At 35.3% G+C, this 20305-nt stretch overlaps 4 protein-coding genes across 4 annotated transcripts; all 4 read right to left on the bottom strand.

Moving 5' to 3' along the window:
• Positions 1–6466: 6466 nt before the first annotated feature.
• Positions 6467–9057, bottom strand: LOC137004366 (zinc finger protein 664-like). Its single transcript, XM_067364623.1, has 2 exons — positions 8924–9057; positions 6467–7406 (listed from the first exon to the last, which is right to left on the bottom strand). Exons 1-2 carry the CDS (start codon positions 9006–9008, stop codon positions 6568–6570), a joined length of 924 nt encoding a protein of 307 aa, XP_067220724.1. The 5' UTR covers positions 9009–9057; the 3' UTR covers positions 6467–6567.
• A 228-nt stretch (positions 9058–9285) lies between these two features.
• LOC137004361 (zinc finger protein 431-like) lies at positions 9286–11887 on the bottom strand. The gene is made up of 2 exons (XM_067364617.1): positions 11756–11887; positions 9286–10778 (listed from the first exon to the last, which is right to left on the bottom strand). Exons 1-2 carry the CDS (start codon positions 11838–11840, stop codon positions 9844–9846), a joined length of 1020 nt encoding a protein of 339 aa, XP_067220718.1. The 5' UTR covers positions 11841–11887; the 3' UTR covers positions 9286–9843.
• Positions 11888–12414: 527 nt separating this feature from the next.
• Positions 12415–14984, bottom strand: LOC137004347 (zinc finger protein ZFP2-like). The gene is made up of 3 exons (XM_067364597.1): positions 14834–14984; positions 13803–14037; positions 12415–13528 (listed from the first exon to the last, which is right to left on the bottom strand). Exons 2-3 carry the CDS (start codon positions 13885–13887, stop codon positions 12432–12434), a joined length of 1182 nt encoding a protein of 393 aa, XP_067220698.1. The 5' UTR covers positions 13888–14037; positions 14834–14984; the 3' UTR covers positions 12415–12431.
• Positions 14985–15157: 173 nt separating this feature from the next.
• LOC137004348 (zinc finger protein 3 homolog) lies at positions 15158–19549 on the bottom strand. The gene is made up of 3 exons (XM_067364598.1): positions 19431–19549; positions 17143–17373; positions 15158–16849 (listed from the first exon to the last, which is right to left on the bottom strand). The coding sequence occupies exons 2-3, from the start codon at positions 17225–17227 to the stop codon at positions 15753–15755; spliced, it is 1182 nt and encodes a 393-aa protein (XP_067220699.1). The 5' UTR covers positions 17228–17373; positions 19431–19549; the 3' UTR covers positions 15158–15752.
• Positions 19550–20305: the final 756 nt, after the last annotated feature.

Raw genomic sequence — 20305 nt, 5'->3', positions numbered from 1 at the left:
ACGCAAAGGCAGTTTTTCACCTTTTGACCACAAGATGTCGTTAGTGTGCACCGTGTTGAAAAGCTTTGAGTAATGAACCTTTTTACGATACACTTGAGGGGAAAGCCTCGGTGCTTCACAAAGCTTCATTTCGCCATCACTACCACTTGGTTCATTTTGCAACACGATTCAGTTAAAATCACAGTGCTAAATACCTGACATGCTGGAGACCTTTTACCATATATGAATGCATCCAGATGTTATTTCATAACTCCTTAAGTAATTAATCCAGTTGATTTTCTCTCTGTGACGACAAAAGCAGGCTACTGTTGTTAGCAGTTATCACTTAGCATCAACAAGACTAGGGGCAGGTCTCTGGTGTGAGGGAGGAGCTGAGTAAATTCATTAATTTGATTAAAACTATATAATCCATTCTTTGTGTATACTTAAAGGGTCATACTTAAAGGGTCATTTTACCCTGGTCCTTCACACCTAAAAGCTCAAAAAAGTCTGTGAAAATGGGCGTGTAAAGTTCTGGAAAAGTGGGAGTGTAGAGGGGGAGAAGAGGGGAGAGAACAACCAATGAAGCACAGACATAGAACACTCTCATTATACACAATAATGAATATTAATATATGAGCACAGAGAAAATGACAACAAACTCCCAAGCACAAGGGAGAAATGTGAAAGAATATTTAATAGAGCTAATAATAGACTACTTTGATTACGTTTACGAGCACTGCAGTCTCAAAATCAGTCTTTTGTCTATTAGAATAATCGTGTAGTCGCTTTCAGATAGGCTTCAGTTTGAACATATAATTCATTTGAAGAAGACTTGATGAAATATGTGTGCATGTCTACACCGTGCTGGTTAATGTTTGGTGCAGGAGAATGTGTGACTTAAAAATTTGCAGAAGAACATGTTTTCAAAAGATGTAATATAAGTGTCCCCTGAATGTGTCTGTGAAGTTAAGTTTTTATTAATTCTTTTAACTGCCTATCATTATAAATGCGCCAATTCAGGGTACGCGGCCCCTTTAAATCTTGTGCTCCATGACCCAAGAGCTCGAGCTTGCCTTAAACACCATAAACAAAGTTCACACAGCTAATATAACCTTCAAAATGGATCTTTAAAAAGTGTTCGTCATGCAGCATGTCTAATCACGTGAGTACAGTGTTTATTTGGATGTTTACATTTAATTCTGAATGAGTTTGATATTGCTCCGTGGCTAAAGCTAATATTACACACTATTGGAGAGATTTATAAAGAATGTGGTTGTGTTTATGCATTATACAGAGACTGCATTATACTTGTCTCTGTGAATACAGTAAGAAACGATGGTAACTTTAACCACATTTAACAGTACATTAGCAAAATGCTAACGAAACATTTAGTAAGACAATTTAAAATGATAACAATGATCTTGTCAGTTATTATTGCTCCATTTTTCGCTATTGTCCTTGCTTGCTTACCTAGTCTGATGATTCAGCTGTGCACAGATCCAGACGTTACTGGCTGCCCTTGTGTAATGCATTGAACATGGGCTGGCATATGCAAATATTGGCGGCGCACACCCCGACTGTTCGTATTCAAACTCCAGTTCTGACTGCATCGCAAGCAAAATACAAACATGTTCTACTGGGGTAAACATAAACACGGCTCGCATGTTTGAATGCAGCTAGAGCAGACAGAGGAAAATGAGCCGCACTTTTAGGACATTTGAATTCTCTGCTGTAATGCGATCTCAAGTGAACATATTTTCCATTTGTGCTGGTAGATTATAGCGAAACAATCCACATGCACACAATCCTCTGCTCTGGTCGCGTCGCAGGAAAACACATTTTTGTGTTGTAGCACTGAGGAAACGAACACCAACGATATGTCTCTGAATGACAACAGACAGAGGCGAGAAAAGTGAGACTTCCTCATGCATAATACCGCAATTATGATCTTATGCATACTACAGCACAGTGATTGGATTAAATGAGCTTTAGGTCATGAATATATGTTGAGAATCGCTCGAAACGGTCTACGTCAGCATGTTCGACCATGCCCATACTTGGGCCGAAAGTACATGATTACGTCAGATTTTGTGACATTGCTCCGACTCAGCTTTTCAAACTGGAAGACAGAAATCGCTCTGAAAAATGCAAAAATAACTATTTTTCACTTATGAATAACATTAATGAGTACCTTTAGTGTTTTCAATTATGTGCAGCCTATACATATCTGTTCAGAGCTCAAAAAAAGTGTTTTGGGGTATCATGACCCTTTAACATGCTCAAATCTTAATAAATTGTCACAAACATTGGAATCTGCAGCCATTAGGATGTGCAGAGACTGGGACCCCGGCGTGGCACAGGGGCTCTATGGCGCCCCCTTGAACAGGGTCTGAAAACATTGTCCATATATCAAACACGCTTGCGTGTATTAGTATGAAACTCGGTACACATATAGACCTCATCAGGCCAAACAACTTTCAAAATCTAAGTTATACGCCAGCTCAACAGTAAGTCAGCTATTATGGGTTGTTTGAAAAAGGCATGCTCTGGAATTTGATATACTCCTCCTAGGCGATTAATCCTATCATAACCAAACTTGGTCGGCATGAAGTCAAGACACTGAGAATGCTAAATTGCAAGCGAATTTTGATATCTCGAATGGTTTGGCTGTGGCGAACCAACAAATTTATGGTGAGAAAAGGGAAACAAGTGTTATAACTTCTTCATACATTGATTTTTATGAAGCTTCAGCAGTGTATTCCTTGTAGGAGGTTGATCACATGGATGTTACTATTGTGAGTCAAAATTATAGCGCCATCAACTGGCAGCAGGAAGTCACTTTCAAAATGCTTTGAGATCACGCTCTTATTTTTACCTGATTTGCTTCAAACTTCATTATAATAAATGTCAAGACATGGCAAAAGTAGACCTGTGAAAAGATTTTTGATATTTTTTAAACACTGTTGCCATAGCAACAGATCAAACTTCAATATTTGTTTTGGATCCTTTTAAAACTTTTGAGATGCTTTTGAGACACACATGTCTATACACGGGCAAAGCCTCAGAAATGGGTGGAGAGGAGAGCTTCTATAGCACCACCTTTTGACAAAAGTAGGAGGTTAGGTTAACCTACAGTCACCAATCTTGGTACACATACTGATCTCATTAAGCCGGATAATTATCTAATTTACAGTCGTTAGCTCCGACCAAGAGGAAGTCAGATATTTTGGTTTGAATGTGGATTTTTCACTTCATGTGTTTACGAACATCATGTATGACACATATATCTTTAAATGAATTATTTATTAATTCAAATTTAAAACCCCCATTTAAATAAATTTAACATGATTTTATAAAAGTGTCTGTTTAAAATAAACTTGCATAAGTGAGCAGAAAAATCTAAACATGTACCTTACTATTACCTAAGACTGGTATTAAAATAGTCTTTGCAGGTTCTGTGATTTGGCTCTTAAAAATTTATTAATTTTTATAACTTTATTTTTTCACCGTATACCACAAATATTGAAATTAAATGAAAGCATGCTTTTGGTGCATAAGATTGGTGCACAAACGATAGCTCAGGGAGATCAAAAACACATAAAGAGAAGTGAAGAGTTCAGATGCAAAACCCTCTAAATCCATGAGACATCTTTTCTTTTAAATGAGCATTTTTTACCAGGCTTTTACAATCAAGTTCAGGAGTTTCATTTTAAAGGTAATGATAAGGTTATTAGCTAGTGAATAAAATAACTTTTTTTCAAAAATGTCACTCTAGACAATTTATTGTTTTTTAACGAGTTAGATTTTCTTTTGCGTCAAAACCAGCTAAATCCATTTGTGCTTATTTTACAAAAACCTAGAAATCCACCTATTTGTGGCAAGACATAGTAAATAGTTGAAAAATCACTAAAAATGCAACTAGAAACCCTGAAAAAGATGAGAGCACTTATCACTTAAAAACCAAACAGTAGACAAACCTCTTTACACAGGTATCTAACACGTCTCTTCTATTCAGCCTCCACTTTTTGCCTCCTCCGTTTACAAGGCACAGCTTCCATATGAGACAGAAGAATAGCATCTTGTTTGACTTTGTCTTTGGCGAAATAGAGCTGTTGTTTGATGTATAATAAATCCGATTCTTTCAAAGTAACGGCACTGCACGAAGAACTGTTATAAGTGCATGATACAATTGCAACCAAGCCATTTCCACTGTAGGCTAGTTTTGAGGTTTGAGGTTTGAGGTAAATAACGTTTTCCTCTGCCATTCAATGTTAGTAGGACAGGCTGATCCATTTCATCGTACTCCATCTTTTAATTTAAAAAACTCAATCTGAATCTGAATCTAAAAAAATCTCAGCGCGCCGCTATATTGAAACCGCTCGAAATCATATGATTCGATTTGCGCCTTCTGATTGGTTCTCGGAATATAGCGGCTTTTGCTGCCAAAGGGAAGTGGCGTCTAGAGGCTTTTGCCAACAAACCGATATTTCTGAATGGGCTGATGCTGCGATTTAGAGGATTCGAAGCACGTGATTTGTTGAACGTGTACTACGTGCCGTAAGCATTCGTTCAATGTCATTATCTCATTTTTGACAGAGATGGCATTTAGCGGCTTTTGCATCTGAACTCTTCAAGTGTTAGGATAATACAACATCAGCGATCACAGACATTCGCATTAAGACTGGATTACATTTCTCAGAGTACTGTTGAATAACAAATAACAGTATGTAATGTGCTCTGGAATTTTTCATTGAGGTTGTCTGAGAAAAGCACAGACATGGCAGATTAGGATGATATTCTACACTCATGTGAAATTGACCTATGACATTGTATGACATGAAATTCATCTAAATTTAAATGATCTTATGGATGTGGCTGTTGTGGTTTGTGATCATATGGGCACCATCTTCTGCAGTAAATGTGGTATATTCAAATGACTTTGACTTTTGCCTATTGCATGCCATGCACAGTTGCTCTGAAGCCGCCGGGCTTGGGCCCGTCATTACTGCTTGCAGCTATATTTAATACAATTAAAATGTGTTTGACAATTTCTATTAGTGCTGGGTGGTTTGACCAAAAATCTGTATCACTTTTTTTTCCAGATTCAGGCAGTTTCACGGTATATCACGTTTTTTTTTTTTTTTTTTTTTCTCCACTGGATCTTTATTCTGCCATATTTTACTGTCAGGAGTACAGGGAATATACATTATATAAACATTGTAAGGACAAATAAAAAATAAAGAAATGTAATCAAATCAATTTATAAAGCTAACAATTTAGTTTAAAATGTAATAAAATTGATTTATTTCATTAAATTAATAATAATAATAAATAGGCTACGTTTTTATTGAGCAATTTCTGTAATTTCAATGAAGACCTTTGAGTTTGTGTGTTTTAATAAACGGTATTATTATTATCTCTAATAATTGATGTAGCCTACTATCTGTTGTACAGTTGTAATATTTCAAGTCATACCGAACTTTATTTTGCCTCTGGAATGTGACTTTTACCATTATGTCACAGCCACCCAATCTGTTGAACTGAAGCTTTGTTAATGTTTCTCAGCAATCAAGAATGGACACCAACCTATTTGTTCCTCAGTATCTTCATGTTTTATCCTGGATGGTTCTGGATCACTCATGTCTTCAATCTCCTCTTTAATAAACTCCATCTTTACTATAGTATGGCACACAGATATCAGCTGTTTCTGCAGATTTCTCTTGTTATCCTTCTCAGGATGACTATCTTCTTCTTTTACGTTTTATGATAGTTTGTAAACCGCTTTAATGTGCGTTTGCGCCACCTACTGGAGTGTAGTATTGAGTTTGGAAAAAGGGAATATAAGCCATTGTCAATATGCGTTCAAAATCACAGAAAGACTATTGTGACTTATAACATATCTATATCGAACAAATTTTAAGGATGGCTAAATATCAAAAAAAAAAAAATTAAAGTGTACTTCCTTAGCATTGGGAGTACAGGAAAGGAAAGATACAAAGTTCTTAATTTATTAATGTCTTGTGGCCTATATGTAAACAAACATAATGCGACTTGAAATGTACATATATTTAAAGTTCCTCTTAAATTACTTGCAATAAACAACCCTAATTAGTTTAGTAGTTAAAAAAAAAAAAGTTTGTGAAATGTCCCCCCAGTCACGCAATCCCAGAATTGGGCCTTTTAGGATGGCTTGAGGATGAGTAAAGCCTGGGCTAATTTTCATTTGAAAGTGAACTAATTCTTTAAGGTTGAACCACTGTAGTCACATTCACTGTTTTATCAATGTCTTTAATACCCTTCTGGACCTCAAAAGATGCAATGACATTGCTGCCTATGTGTGGATCAGATACCCTCGGATTTCATCAAAAATATCTTAATTTGTGTTCTGAGGACATACAAAATTTTTATGGGTGTGAAACTAATGAGGGTGAGTAATTAATGACAAATTTCATTTTGGGTGAACTAACCCTTTAAGACCCTTTTTTGCATGCAAAACCAAACCTTCTCATCTGAATGAACTTTCAGGTGTTGTTTTAGATTTGATGGTGAAATAAAATCTTTAACACACTGATCACAGTTAAATGTTTATTCTCTAGAGTGAATGCGCAGATGAACACTGAGACATGACGATTGAGAAAAACTCTTTCCACAATGAGCGCATATATACGGTTTCTCTCCAGTGTGAACTCTCATGTGTTTGTTGAGACTGTCCTTGCGTGCAAAACCAATTCCACACTGATGACATATGAAAGGTTTATCTCCAGTATGAACTCGCTTGTGTGATTTCAGGTGTGTAGACTGAGTGAAACTCTTGTTACAATAGGAGCACTTGTAAGGTCTTTCTCCAGTATGAAGTCGCTCATGTAGTTTCAGTTGTCCAGGCCGAGCAAAACTCTTGTCACAATATGGGCACTTGTAAGGTCTTTCTCCAGTATGAATTACTTGGTGTCGTTTCAGTTGGGCAGTTGTAGTAAAGCTCTTCCCACAATTAAAGCACACATGATCTCTCACTTCATCATGTGTTTTCTGGTGCAGTTTAAAATGACGCAGCCATGAAAAACTCTTTCCACAGAGAGAACACACATAAGGCCTCTCATCTGAATGAACTTTCAGGTGTTGTTTTAGACTTGCTGACGAAATAAAGTCTTTACCACACTGATCACAGTTAAATGGTTTTACTCCAGAGTGACGGAGCAGATGAACACTGAGACCTGATGAACGATTAAAACTCTTTTCACACTGAGTGCATGTATACGGTTTTTCTCCAGTGTGAACTCTTATGTGTATGTTAAGGTTTCTTTTATTTGTGAAACTCTTTTCACACTGAGAACAAATGTGTGTCTTTTTAGGTTTTGTTCCTTGAGATGTGAAGGTACGAATTTCCTCTGCTTCATTCAGGTTTTGCTGCTTCACTTCCATCCAGTCTAAGATAAAAATATTATGTGGTTAAAATAAGTTAAAGTGAACTCTGATTTAACAGCAACAGAGATCAGGAATCAGAACTTTTATGTGCCAAAGTTTAGTTCTGTCATTTACTTGTTAATACAATTAAAATGTGTTTGACAACTTCTAGTGCTTCTTAGTGCTGGGTGGTTTGACCAAAAATCTATATCTGTATTTTTTCATTTTTTTTTTTAAGATTCAGGCGGTTTCATGGTATATAATTTTTTTTTTTTTTTTTTCACTGGACATTTATTCTGGCATATTTTACTGTCAGGAGTACAGGGAATATATATTATATAAACAGTGTAAAGTCAAAATAAAAATTAAAGAAACATAATTATTTCAATTCATTAAGCTAACAATTTAGTTTAAAATGTAATCAAAAGGGGGGGGGGGGTTGGATGGAGAGATTCTCCCGCGGTAGAAATCGGGTAGAAATTATGGGAACACAGGTGCACCGCGATATGAGACCCCCTCCCCTTGATGTACTATATTGTACAATTGTAATATTTAAAGTTATACAGAACTATTATGACAGGGACGTGAAGACCTTTGACTTAACTGTGTATATGATAGTATATCGATAGTTTTAACAAATTAAACAGTGAAATGTTCAGAAAGTGACTCATAAAGTGTTTGTGTTCGTGTAAACAGAGACAGCAGACAGAAATCATCGCGAGCGTCATGTGCTTCATTATAATAATCAGTGTTGTCAAGTCCGCGGTTTGAAGCAACCCCAAATAAAATGATATTTAGCCCCTGGAATGCGACTTTAACCTCGGGAACCCTGCCAGTAATGCGCTTTTTACTGTGGGACCCTCGTGAAATATGATTGCTCTATTTTTGAGAAGCAATCTGGTGGGATTGTTGTGAAAACCTGGCAACCCTGGTAGGTGAGTTATTCTCATTCATACAGACTTCAAATTTCAATGGCAGTCTTTTTTAGCTTTAATATACACAGTCAAGACACTAATCCGTATCGATATCTGATTCATTGTACAGCCCTACTTTTGATTTATTCATCCCAAAAATGCCAAATTCCATGATGTTCTGCATTATACAGTAATGGCTGGATTCTGTCATTTCATTCATGTTTTCTTCATCACGGAAATCATGGCTCTACGTGGTATTTGTAGTATATAGGTGATTTTGATTTGTTGTTAGTTTGGTTAGTTATTTATTGTGTTATAAAGTTGTTTCCATTAGTGTAAGAAGGATATACAGTTAATATAAGTTCTCTCTCTATACACTCGACAGCGCTCTTCGTGGCTATTGAATAGATACAGCAGCTGTTTCAGCTACGCACCGGTATGACGGTTTTTGAAAAACCGGTTTACCGTCCAGCACTAACTTCTCTACAAGATTATGATCATTTAAATGCTTTTTCTGTGTATTTATCATCTATAAACTGCTTATTATGTCACAGCCACCCAATCTGTTGAATTGAAACTAATGCTTATCAGAAGTCAACAATGAAGAATCAAAAATGGACACCAACCTATTTGTTCCTCAGTATCTTCTTGTTTTATTCTGGATGGTTCTTGATCTCTCATGTCTTCAATCTCTTCTTTGATAAACTCCATCTTTACTATATTACAGCACACAGATTTCTCCTGTTCATTCTTCTCAGGACGATCATCTTCTTCTTTTACGTTTTTTTGACAGTTTGTAAACCGCTTTAATGCGCATTAGCGCCACCTACTGGAGTGTAGTATTGAGTTTTGAGAAAAAGGGAATATTGTCATTTTGGCTTGCTGATTTTTATTGAATTTAGATGTGTGTTATATAGGCTACTTGCATATTTAGATATAAAATTATACTGAAACATATAACAGACTGAGGCAAATATTGGCACATCTTTGTGGGTCCATTGGATGTACACGCGAAAGTCGTGTTACAACCATCAACACATCCATTTAATGAAGACAAGAAGACACTAGACTGAAACAGAGCTGAACATAAATACAGATGGTGATGATGATGGTGATTAATGAGTGTTCATGACAACAAATGAGCGATTAAAGCACAAAGAAACACAAAGCATCCAAAAAAACGTGATTGTGACAATATGATGAACAGATTTAATTTAGACTTCTATTTACATGTCATTTTTATGTATTCAACTTTTATTTTGTCTTGTGGACTATATGTAAACATGAAAAAGAAAGGACACTCTTTACAATTTTATGGTTAAATACCACCTCAGATGAACAACAAATTATATATTACACCATTTCATAATTTAACAAAAATAAACCCAAAATAGAAAAGCCATGGGTAACAAACTAAGTACACTCTATTATTCAATTAGAGCCACTTTTAGCAGCAGTAAGTTGAAGGAATCATTTTCTATATGACAGTATCAGTCTCTCTCATCGTTCTCACAAGTTGCGAAGCTCCTTCCACATTGACAACATTTCATTTTTCTCCAGAGTGAATGCGCAGATGAAGTCTGAGTCCAGTTGTATATGGGAAACTCTTTCCACACTGAGAGCATGTATAAGGTTTCTTTCCAGTGTGAATTCTTATTTTATGTTTATTAAGACCGTCTTTACGTGCAAAACCAATTCCACACTGATGACATATGAAAGGTTTCTGTCCAGTGTGAATTCTTGTGTGTTTCTTAAGACTGTCCTTATATGCAAAGCAAATTCCACACTGATGACATAAGAAAGGTTTCTCTCCAGTATGAACTCGCTCATGTGACTTCAGTTGTCCAGACTGAGTGAAACTCTTGTCACAAGATGAGCACTTGTAAGGTTTTTCTCCAGTATGTATTATTTGGTGTCGTTTCAGTTGGGCAGTTGTAGTAAAGCTCTTCCCACACTCCAAACACACATGATCTCTCACTTCATCATGAGTTTTTTGGTGCAATTTAAAATTTTTCACCCATGTAAAACTCTTTCCACAGAGAGAACACACATAAGGCTTCTCATCTGAATGAACTTTCAGATGTTGTTTTAGATGTGATGACAAAATAAAATCTTTACTACACAGATCACAGTTAAAAGATTTTTCTCTAGAGTGACGGCGCAGATGAACAGTGAGACATGATGTACGATTAAAACTCTTTCCACACTGAGTGCATGTATACGGTTTCTCTCCAGAGTGAATTCTTATGTGTGTTTTAAGGTTTTCTTTTTTTGTGAAACTCTTTCCACACTGAGTGCATGTAAACGGTTTTTCTCCAGTGTGAGCTCTTGTGTGTAGGTTAAGGTTTTCTTTTTTAGTGTAACTCTTCCCACACTGAGAGCAGGTGTGCAGCTTTTTAGGTTTTGTTTCTTGAGATGTGAGGGTACAATTTTCCTCTGCTTCATTCAGGTCTTGTGTTTGCTGCTTCACTTCCATCCAGTCTAAGATAAAAATAGTATGTGGTTAAAATCAGTTCAAGTGAACTCTGATTTAACAGCAACAGAGATCTGGGGCCGTATTCACAAAACATCTTAAAGCTAAAAGTAGCTCCTAAATTGCAGATTTGGGAGAAACTCTTAAAAATAATGGGCGTGTCAGTCCTAATTTTAGGACTCCTACATTTTTGCTCTAAGAGTATTTCACAAAGCATTTTAGCACTAAAACTAGCTCCTAAATCCATGAAATATTAGGAGTAGTCAAGAGGACTCCTAAGTCATTAAGACCAAATCACAAACAATCCTAATCCACCCAAAGACACTGAACACCCTTGAGGCAATAGCAATAGAGCCTTAGGTACTCAATTTTTTCTTCATAAATGCAATACATTTTGATTTATAGATTTGAATATAGATTTTGAGATGCCAAAAATAAATATTTAACAAATAAATAAATATTGTCTGATTACCTGTGGCAGTGGTTTTATTGAGTTCACATTTACAAATGATTGAAGAGTAAAAAAAAAATTACTAAGTGTATTTGGAATGCTGTCCAAGGGGATCGAGGGCTCCGAGCTTGGAATTTAGCCCAAACCCAGAGTTCTCCCCGTATCCCCAGCCGAGAGTTAGTTTTGAGTTACTTATTGTTGTGTTATAAAGTTGTTCCATTAGTGTAAGTATGCAGTTAATAGATGTCCGCTCTACTCAGCGATCTTCATAGCCACTTAATAGATACAGCAGCTGTTTCAGCTATGTACCGGTATGACGGTTTTTGAAAAAATAAGTTACATATCGTCCTCAAAATTGAAACCTGTTTACCGCCCAGCACTAACTTCTATACAACATTATAATAATTTAAATGCATTTTCTGTATCATTAATCAAATATAAACTGCTTATGTCACAACCACCCAATCTGTTTAATTGAAACTATGTTAATGTTTCTCAGAAGTCAACAATGAAGAATCAAGAATGAACACCAACCTATTTGTTCCTCAGTATCTTCATGTTTTATTCTGGATGGTTCTGGATCAATCATGTCTTCAATCTCCTCTTTAATAAACTCCATCTTTACTATATTAGAGGACAGAAAATTAAGCTGTTTCTGCTTGGATTTCTCCTTTTCTTTCTTGTCAGGACGGCCATCTTCTTCTATTAAGTTTTATGGAAGTTTGTAAACCGCTTTAATGCGCATTAGCGCCACCTACTGGAGTGTAGTATTAAGTTTGGAAAAAGGGAATATTGTAATTCTGGCTTGCTGATTTTAATTTAGAAGTGTGTTATTTATGCTACTTTAAATTTCTTCAAGGCATTATGAAGGATAATCTAAGGCCATTACTGCAAATTTAGACATAATACTGAAACATATGCTAACAATAAAAAACAATACACTCAAAAAAATGATTCTAGCTGCTTGCTCAGTTTATTTAAATCCATTCTTTGTGTTTATTTAATATATCAAGACGATATGTTGTTTTATTTCTCATACTTATACTATCAGAAAACAATATAGTACACTTAGTTAATAAGTAAATGACATGAATGGATCTAATTCAAGAAAGACCTTGGGGCAATTTCTTGGGGCAGTCGTGGCCTAATGGTTAGAGTCAGGCTGGTAACCCAAAGGGTTTTATAATTTTCCAAGGTTTCCAAGTATTTCTCACTTGCAACATATTTTCATATGAGTGTGAAGGCTTGATAAACGTGCAAAACTCTTCTCACAATGAGTACAGTAGTACGGCTTCTCTCCAGTATGAACTCGCTCGTGTAATTTCAGAGTTCCTGACTGAGTGAAACTCTTGTCACAATATGAGCACTTGTAAGGTTTTTCTCCAGTATGAATTCTTTGGTGCCGTTTCAGATTCTCAGCTGTTGTAAAGCTCTTCCCACAGTCACAACACACATGATCTCTCACTTCATCATGTGTTTTCTGATGCTGTTTAAAACCATCCAGCCGTGGAAAACTCTTTCCACATAAAGAACACACATAAGGCCTCAAACCTGAATGAACTTTCAGGTGTTGTTTTAGCTGTGATGATGAAATAAAATCTTTACCACACTGTTCACAGTTAAATGGCTTTTCTCCAGAGTGACGGAGCAGATGATACTTGAGACCAGTTTTACATGCGAAATTCTTCTCACACTGACTACAGTGGTATGACTTCTCTCCAGTATGATCTCGCTCATGTGATTTCAGGTGTCCAGACTGATTAAAACTCTTGTCACAATATGAGCACTTGTAAGGTCTTTCTCCAGTATGAATTCTTTGATGATGTTTCAGATTGATAGCTCTCGTAAAGCTCTTCCCACAGTCCAAACACACATGATCTTTCACTTCATCATGTGTTTTCTGGTGTAGTTTAAAACTGTTCAGCCATGAAAAACTCTTTCCACAAAAAGGACACACAAAAGGCTTCTCATCTGAATGAACTTTCAAGTGTTGTTTTAGATTTGATGTTGAAGCAAAATCTTTACCACACTGATCACACTTGAATGGTTTTACTCCAGAGTGAAAGCGTAGATGATAACTGAGACCTGATAATTGAGAAAAACTCTTTCCACACTGAGTGCATGTAAAAAGTTTCTCTCCAGTGTGAATTCTTAAGTGTATCTTTAGGTTTACTTTTTGTGTGAAACCTGTTCCACACTGAGAGCAGGTGTGTGGCTTTTTAGCTTTTGTTCTTTGAGTTTTGATGCTCTGCTTTTCCTCCTCTTCTTCATTCAATTCATGTTTTTGCAGTTTCATCTCAATCCAGTCTAAAGTGAAAATATTATGGGGTTAAAACTCTGATTTCACAGATGAAAAGCAACAGAGAATCAAGTATCAGATCTTTGATGTGCTAAAGGTTAGTTTTGTCATTTTCTTGTTAGTCCATGTAAAATGTGCATGACAACAGCTATTCAAGATTATGATCATTTAGTTGCATTTTATGTATAATTTATGTTGAACTGAAAAATCTGTTGAACTGAAGCTTTGATACCTTAATGTTTCTCAGCAGTCAACAATGAAGAAACAAGAATGGACACCAACCTATTTGTTCCTCAGTATCTTCATATTTTATTCTGGATGGCTCTGAAATACTCATGTCTTCAATCTCCTCTTTAATAAACTCCATCTTTAACAGTCACACAGATTTCAGCTGCTACACCTGGAGTTTGTCCTTCTCTTGTGAATATTCCCAGTATTTATTGGTGAATTGTTGTGGGAGGTCACTGCAGGTGTGAACTGTGATCACTGTGTGATACTGACGCCCACAAGACCAGATCTGGAAAAAATCAAAGAAGTTACTGAAATGATACTGGACTACTTTAACAGCAAACACATATGGTGTTTTTAATTTCAATCAGACATAAAGCATTTTGATGGTTACTGGTTACACATAAGTAGTTTATAAAACAGCAGGTTGTTCATTTTTATGAAACCCAGGATACTATAAGGATGAAACAGGATAGACACATTATAGTCGATTATGATCTAATTTAATCAGAAATCTAAAATAAAATAAAATAATTCCTCAATCGAATCCAAAATAAACGTTTGTGTTCTGATAATATATTATTTGGTGTATTTAAATACACACACATGCATGTACAAAATATTTAAACAAACATTATATTTATAAAATATTTGTATATAATATAAATTATGTATAAATATATAAGAAAACATACTTGTGTAAATATTTCTTACATACGTTTACATTTAGCAGACGCTTTTGTCCAAAGCGACTTACAAATGAGAATAACACACACACACACTTTTAAATATTTTTTAATTTATTAAATATAAATTCAAATAAACATTGGTGTATGTCTTTATATCGGCCATACGCCACCATGAGTGAAACTTGTATGTCACGAATTTATTTGTAATTTATATTATTCATTTGTATTTTAAGTTTTAGTGTATAATTCCATTGTTCTTCACTGTCGTCGTTTCAAAATATTAAATAAAATCAGTTTGCTAAAGTTTGCGGTTATGAGCAAATTGTCGTTATTGAACAAACACTCCAGTTGCTTCGTTTTGCAACATGATTTAATTAAAATCTCAGCGCTACATACCTGACATGCTGGAGAGCTTTTTCCACATATGAATGCATCCAGATCTTATTTCATAATTCCTGAAGTAATTCATCCAGTTGATTTTCTCTCTGTGACGACAAAAGCAGGCTACTGTTGTTAGCAGTTAGCACTTAGCATCAACAAGACATGGGACGGGTCTCTGGTGTGAGGGAGGAGCTGAGTAAATTCAGTATCAAGCCACACAACAGCAGATTCGACTAAGAAAATTCAGATATCTGAAAATATCATTTTGACAAGTTGTTAAACTAATTTTTAGGTAGAAAAATGACATGAAACAAGATGTTGTTTTTGTTTTATTTCTCATACCTATACTATCAGAAAACAATCTAGTACACTTAGTCAATAAGTAAATGACATGAATAGATCTACTTCAAGAAAGACCTTGGGGCGGTTTCTTGGGGCAGTCATGGCCTAATGGTTACATTCAGACTGGTAACCCAAAGGGTTGCAGGTTGAGTCTAAATACCCACAGGAAATGACTGAAGTGCCTAAATTAAGAGCAATTACATTAAAATGGCTCCTACACAATCGTTCCCTGGACGCTGCTGTGAATGGCTGCCCACTGCTCCAGGCGTTTGTGTATGTTCACTATTCACTACTTATGTGAATTAAATAACTTGGATGGTTTAAAGGCAGAGGACAAATTCCAAATATGTTTTACCACACTTGGCTTTCACTTTCACCTATTTTGCACACAACCCATCCTGACAGAAAAAAACAACTTTATTTAGACTGTAAGAGTTGTTGACTAGTGAAGCTTCAACTTTTTAGTCCTTATAATTTTCCAAGCTTTTCGCAAAATTGACAGAATTAAACTAGATGATACTGTGCATCTAGGACAAACTCCATATTTTATCTCACACTATTTAGTTAAATGTATTTGATATAAAAGTGTTTTTCACTTGCAACATATTTTCATATGAGTGTGAAGGCTTGATAAATGTTTAAAACTCTTCTCACACAGATTACAGTGGTGTGGCTTCTCTTCGGTATGAACTCGCTCATGTACTTTCAGATTTCCAGACCGAGAAAAACTCTTGTCACAATATGAGCACTTGTAAGGTTTTTCTCCAGTATGAATTCTTTGGTGCATTTTTAGATCACCAGATGCAGTAAAGCTCTTCCCACACTCCAAACACACATGATCTCTCACTCCAGCATGTGTTTTTTGGTGCTGTTTTAAATGACACAGCCATGAAAAACTCTTTCCACAGAAAGAACACACATAAGGCCTCTCATCTGAATGAACATTCAGGTGTTGTTTCAGATGTGATGGTGAAATGAACTTTTTACCACACTTATCACAATTAAATGGTTTTTCTCCAGTGTGACAGAGCAGATGATACTTGAGACCAGTTTTACATTTGAAACTCTTCTCACACTGACTACAGTGGTACGGCTTCTCTCCAGTATGAAGACGCTCATGCGATTTCAGGTTTCCAGACTGATTGAAACTCTTGTCACAATATGAGCACTTGTAAGGTTTTTCTCCAGTATGAATTCGTTGGTGCCATTTCAGATGGCCAGTAGTAGTAAAGCTCTTCCCACAGTCACAACACACATGATCTCTCACTTCATTATGTGTTTTCTGGTGATGTTTAAAACTGTGCAGCAATGAAAAACTCTTTCCACAGACAGAACACACATAAGGCCTCTCACCTGAATGAACTTTCAGGTGTTGTTTGAGATGTGATGACGTAATAAAATCTTTACCACACTGATCACATTTAAATGGCTTTTCTCCAGAGTGAACACGTAGATGATAACTGAGACCTGATGCTTGAGAAAAACGCTTTCCACACTGAGTGCATGTAAACAGTTTTTCTCCAGTGTGAATTCTTAAGTGTGTCTTTAGGTTTTCTTTTAGACTGAAACTCGTTCCACAGTGAGGGCAGGTGTGCGGCTTGTTAGCTATTGTTCTTGGAGTTTTGATGCTTTGCTTTTCCTCCTCTTCTTCTATCAGTTCATGTTTTTGTGGTTTCATCTCCATCCAGTCTAAAATAAACATATTATTTGGTTAAAATAAGTTCAAGTGAACTCAGCAACAGGGAATCAAATATCAGATCTTTAATGTGATAAAGATTAGTTTTGTCATTTTCTTGTTAATCCATTTAAAATGTGGATGACAACAGTTTTTCAAGATTATGATCATTTAGATGCATTATCTGTATCATTTCTAATCTCTATTTTGCTCATTATTTCAAAGCCACTAAATCTGTTGAACTGAAGCTGTGTTTTCTTAATGTTTCTCAGCAGTAAACAATGAAGAATCAGGAATGAACACCAACCTATTTGTTCCTCTGTATCTTCATGTTTTATTCTGGATGGTTCTGAAATACTCATGTCTTCAATCTCCTCTTTAATAAACTCCATCTTTAACAGTCACACAGATTTCAGCTGCTACACCTGGAGTTTGTCCTTCTCTTGTAGGATGATGTGAATATTCGCAGTATTTATTGGTGATTTGTTGTGGGAGGAGCTTCACTGCAGGTGTGATACTGACGCCCACAGGACTAGATCTGGAAAAATCAAAGTTATTGGATTGATCCTGGATTTCTTTAACAGTTTTTAATTCAGTTCAAATATAAAGCATTTTGATGGTTTCACACTAAAAATAATACTGCATAAATGTCATTAGTACATTATACCAGATAAACTTGTATTACCTTGTAATCTATTAAATCATCTTTCCCCCTTTTTAACTGTGTTTACCTTGTTTCCAAAATATTAAACTTGTCTACTGCATGTTTAGTTATACTGTATCATGTTTTTGGTTTTCAATTCCAGTGTTCAGCACTCTTGTCTTTTCAAAATGTGTATTAAATAAAATCAGATGAGCAGTTTGCAGTTGTCTGTTGTTATTGAACATTACACTTGAGACCGAGATAAAGTTGGCTTGACATTTGATATTTGTGAGCGATTGAGCCTCATAAATATTCAACAGCTTGTTAACGATTTAATATAATGACAAGAAACATGCTGCCTTGAGGTATTGCAACTGATAGATTTGATTGTGTAGTGATTCAAAATAGGGACATTCTACAAATTACAAAACAAAGAGCATATACACACAATTATTCCATCCAAATGCTTCTCTCTTGAAAAATGCTAGCAAATAGTACACACAGAGGCTTAAAACATGAACACAAATACACACAACTCTTACATGCTAAAATAACTACATTTTTCATTGCAAAAAGATTAATAGTGGTGGTAGTAATAAAAGTGTTATTAATAATAACTTACATTTTGGGTTAAACGTGTGATATTACATATGGGTACACTTCAATCTCAAATCCAAAGGGTTTGTCTAATACAAGATACTAAAGAAGTACTTTCAGTTGGACTTACTACCATAAGTGATGCAGAAAAACATGTTATTGAGATTTAAATGTGCTAATAAATTTCTGTAAAATACATCTCAAGTCTAAAGGGTCTTACATGCTACTGAAATGTGAAAAAATACATAAATTAATTTTAAAATAAATATGGTCTTCTGTTTCAACTTCAGAGATCTTCTTATTGATTCCTAGAGGAAAATTTAGATTTTGGTTTATTCACAGAACCAAAACACAACTAATGTTATTTGCAGTCAAGAATCAAGCGTAAGCTGTACACTGTCCCCTAGAGGAACATATAGCAGTTGTTTTGACTTTTACATTCAAACTTTGAATAAATTCATTTAAAATTCATGCCATTTTCTATCTAAAAAATTTGTCATTTCCTGATACGATAATTCAAAATGCGCATGAAAAAAGACTGATGGAAACATAGATATTGACACTTACTGAACTAAATTGAATTAATATTGAAACAAACTTGAATAATGATTCTATTGTCTTTTTAGAGCCGTTTTAACAGCATAACTTAAGAACTATGATATTAACATTACTATTCTCGCTATTTCTCTTGCAAAAGCAAACACTTCATTCAAAACTATTTTTAAAACTATAAAATTATTAAGAATATAAAATTATGATAAAATAATTGTTAGCTTATAAAATATTTTTAAAAATGCTTCTCAAAACATTGAGTTTTGATTTCTAAGTGATCGAAAATGTATATTTATAGTATAAACATAAATACAAGGGGCTAAAAAATATTTCTTTCTTTCTCAAAACATAGTTAAATCAGGTTAACAAATTATGTGTTTTCACACATGATAACGGAGTGAAGGTTTCTGGTAAATCAGTGTGGCATTTAAATTCCAGTGTTTCACAAATTAACCAAAAGAGCATTTAGTTTTGAATGTGTCTAATGTAGAGAACCGTCTGGTTTCCCCACATGTACTTTGTAGACGGTCCCTAACTTGCCTATAAGCGCTAGCTCGTCACTGCTAGAGCATATTTGCTTTGTAACACATTGAGGATTAAAACAAACCGCGATGTGTGCTCAGTTCTACGTTCTAATACTTTCAATTTTTTTTCACAATTATACAATTATAATTATTCACTTAAGAATCTATTGACATTTTTTAATATCTGTATAATATCCAACGTCAAACCAACTTTTTCACAGTACACTCCAGTTGGTCCGTTTTGCAACATGATTGAATAAAAATCACAGCGCCGCATACCTGTCATGCAGGAGACCTTTTACCACATATGAATACATCCAGATGTTATTTAGGCTAATAAGTAATTAATCGAGTAGCCTTTTTCTCCGTGACAACAAAAGCAGACTACTCTGTTTCTTCTTTCTTGTTCTATGACTGTTGGCATCCAGCTTATTGGTGCATTACCGCCACCTTCTGCTCCGGAGTTTGGATCAAATAATAGTTTTACAGTCTACACCAGGGGTGCCCAACCCTATTCCTGGAGATCTACCTTCCTGCAGAGTTCAGCTAAAATAATGACTTTATTCAACAATTCGTGAACAGCATCAGCCAATACTGAGCCAGCAATCTGATGTAGAACCTGGAAACGCTGAACGTAACCAGCGTAAGAGAATGCCACAGAAGAGAGGATATTTGCGTCGTTATTTTTGTTTTGTTTTAAGTACAAAAATTATTGTTTTTTCTAATTTTAATTTTTTGGTGAACGAACCCTGTAAAATGATAAATACAATGTACTTCACCTTAGTTTATCATGCAATGTTATGTCAGGATGTAGGATCAGCAGATCTAAAACAGATTCTTAATTTTGTAATCCCACAATTCCATATTTCCTTCATTTCCTTCTAACCATTTCAACAGGATGGTAGCATCATAAAAGAAAAAAGGGGGAAGGGGAGACATAAAACAACGATAAAACAAGTTGTCGAAACACACGCACCAGACAAGATGTTGTTTCTGTTTTAATTTCTCAAATTACAAGTACTATCAGAAGACAATTGAGTACACAATTTATTTATTCAAGAAAGACCTATTTACACACAATCCATCCTAATGGAAATAAAATACAACAATGGCTTTATAGAGTTTGGAATGGTGAAGCTTTAACTTTTAAGTCT

The sequence above is a fragment of the Chanodichthys erythropterus genome, chromosome 17 (assembly GCF_024489055.1).
Source record: "Chanodichthys erythropterus isolate Z2021 chromosome 17, ASM2448905v1, whole genome shotgun sequence".
Classification (NCBI taxonomy): domain Eukaryota; kingdom Metazoa; phylum Chordata; class Actinopteri; order Cypriniformes; family Xenocyprididae; genus Chanodichthys; species Chanodichthys erythropterus.
Note: the sequence above shows the minus strand (reverse complement) of the source record. Positions and strands in the feature narration are given on the sequence as shown.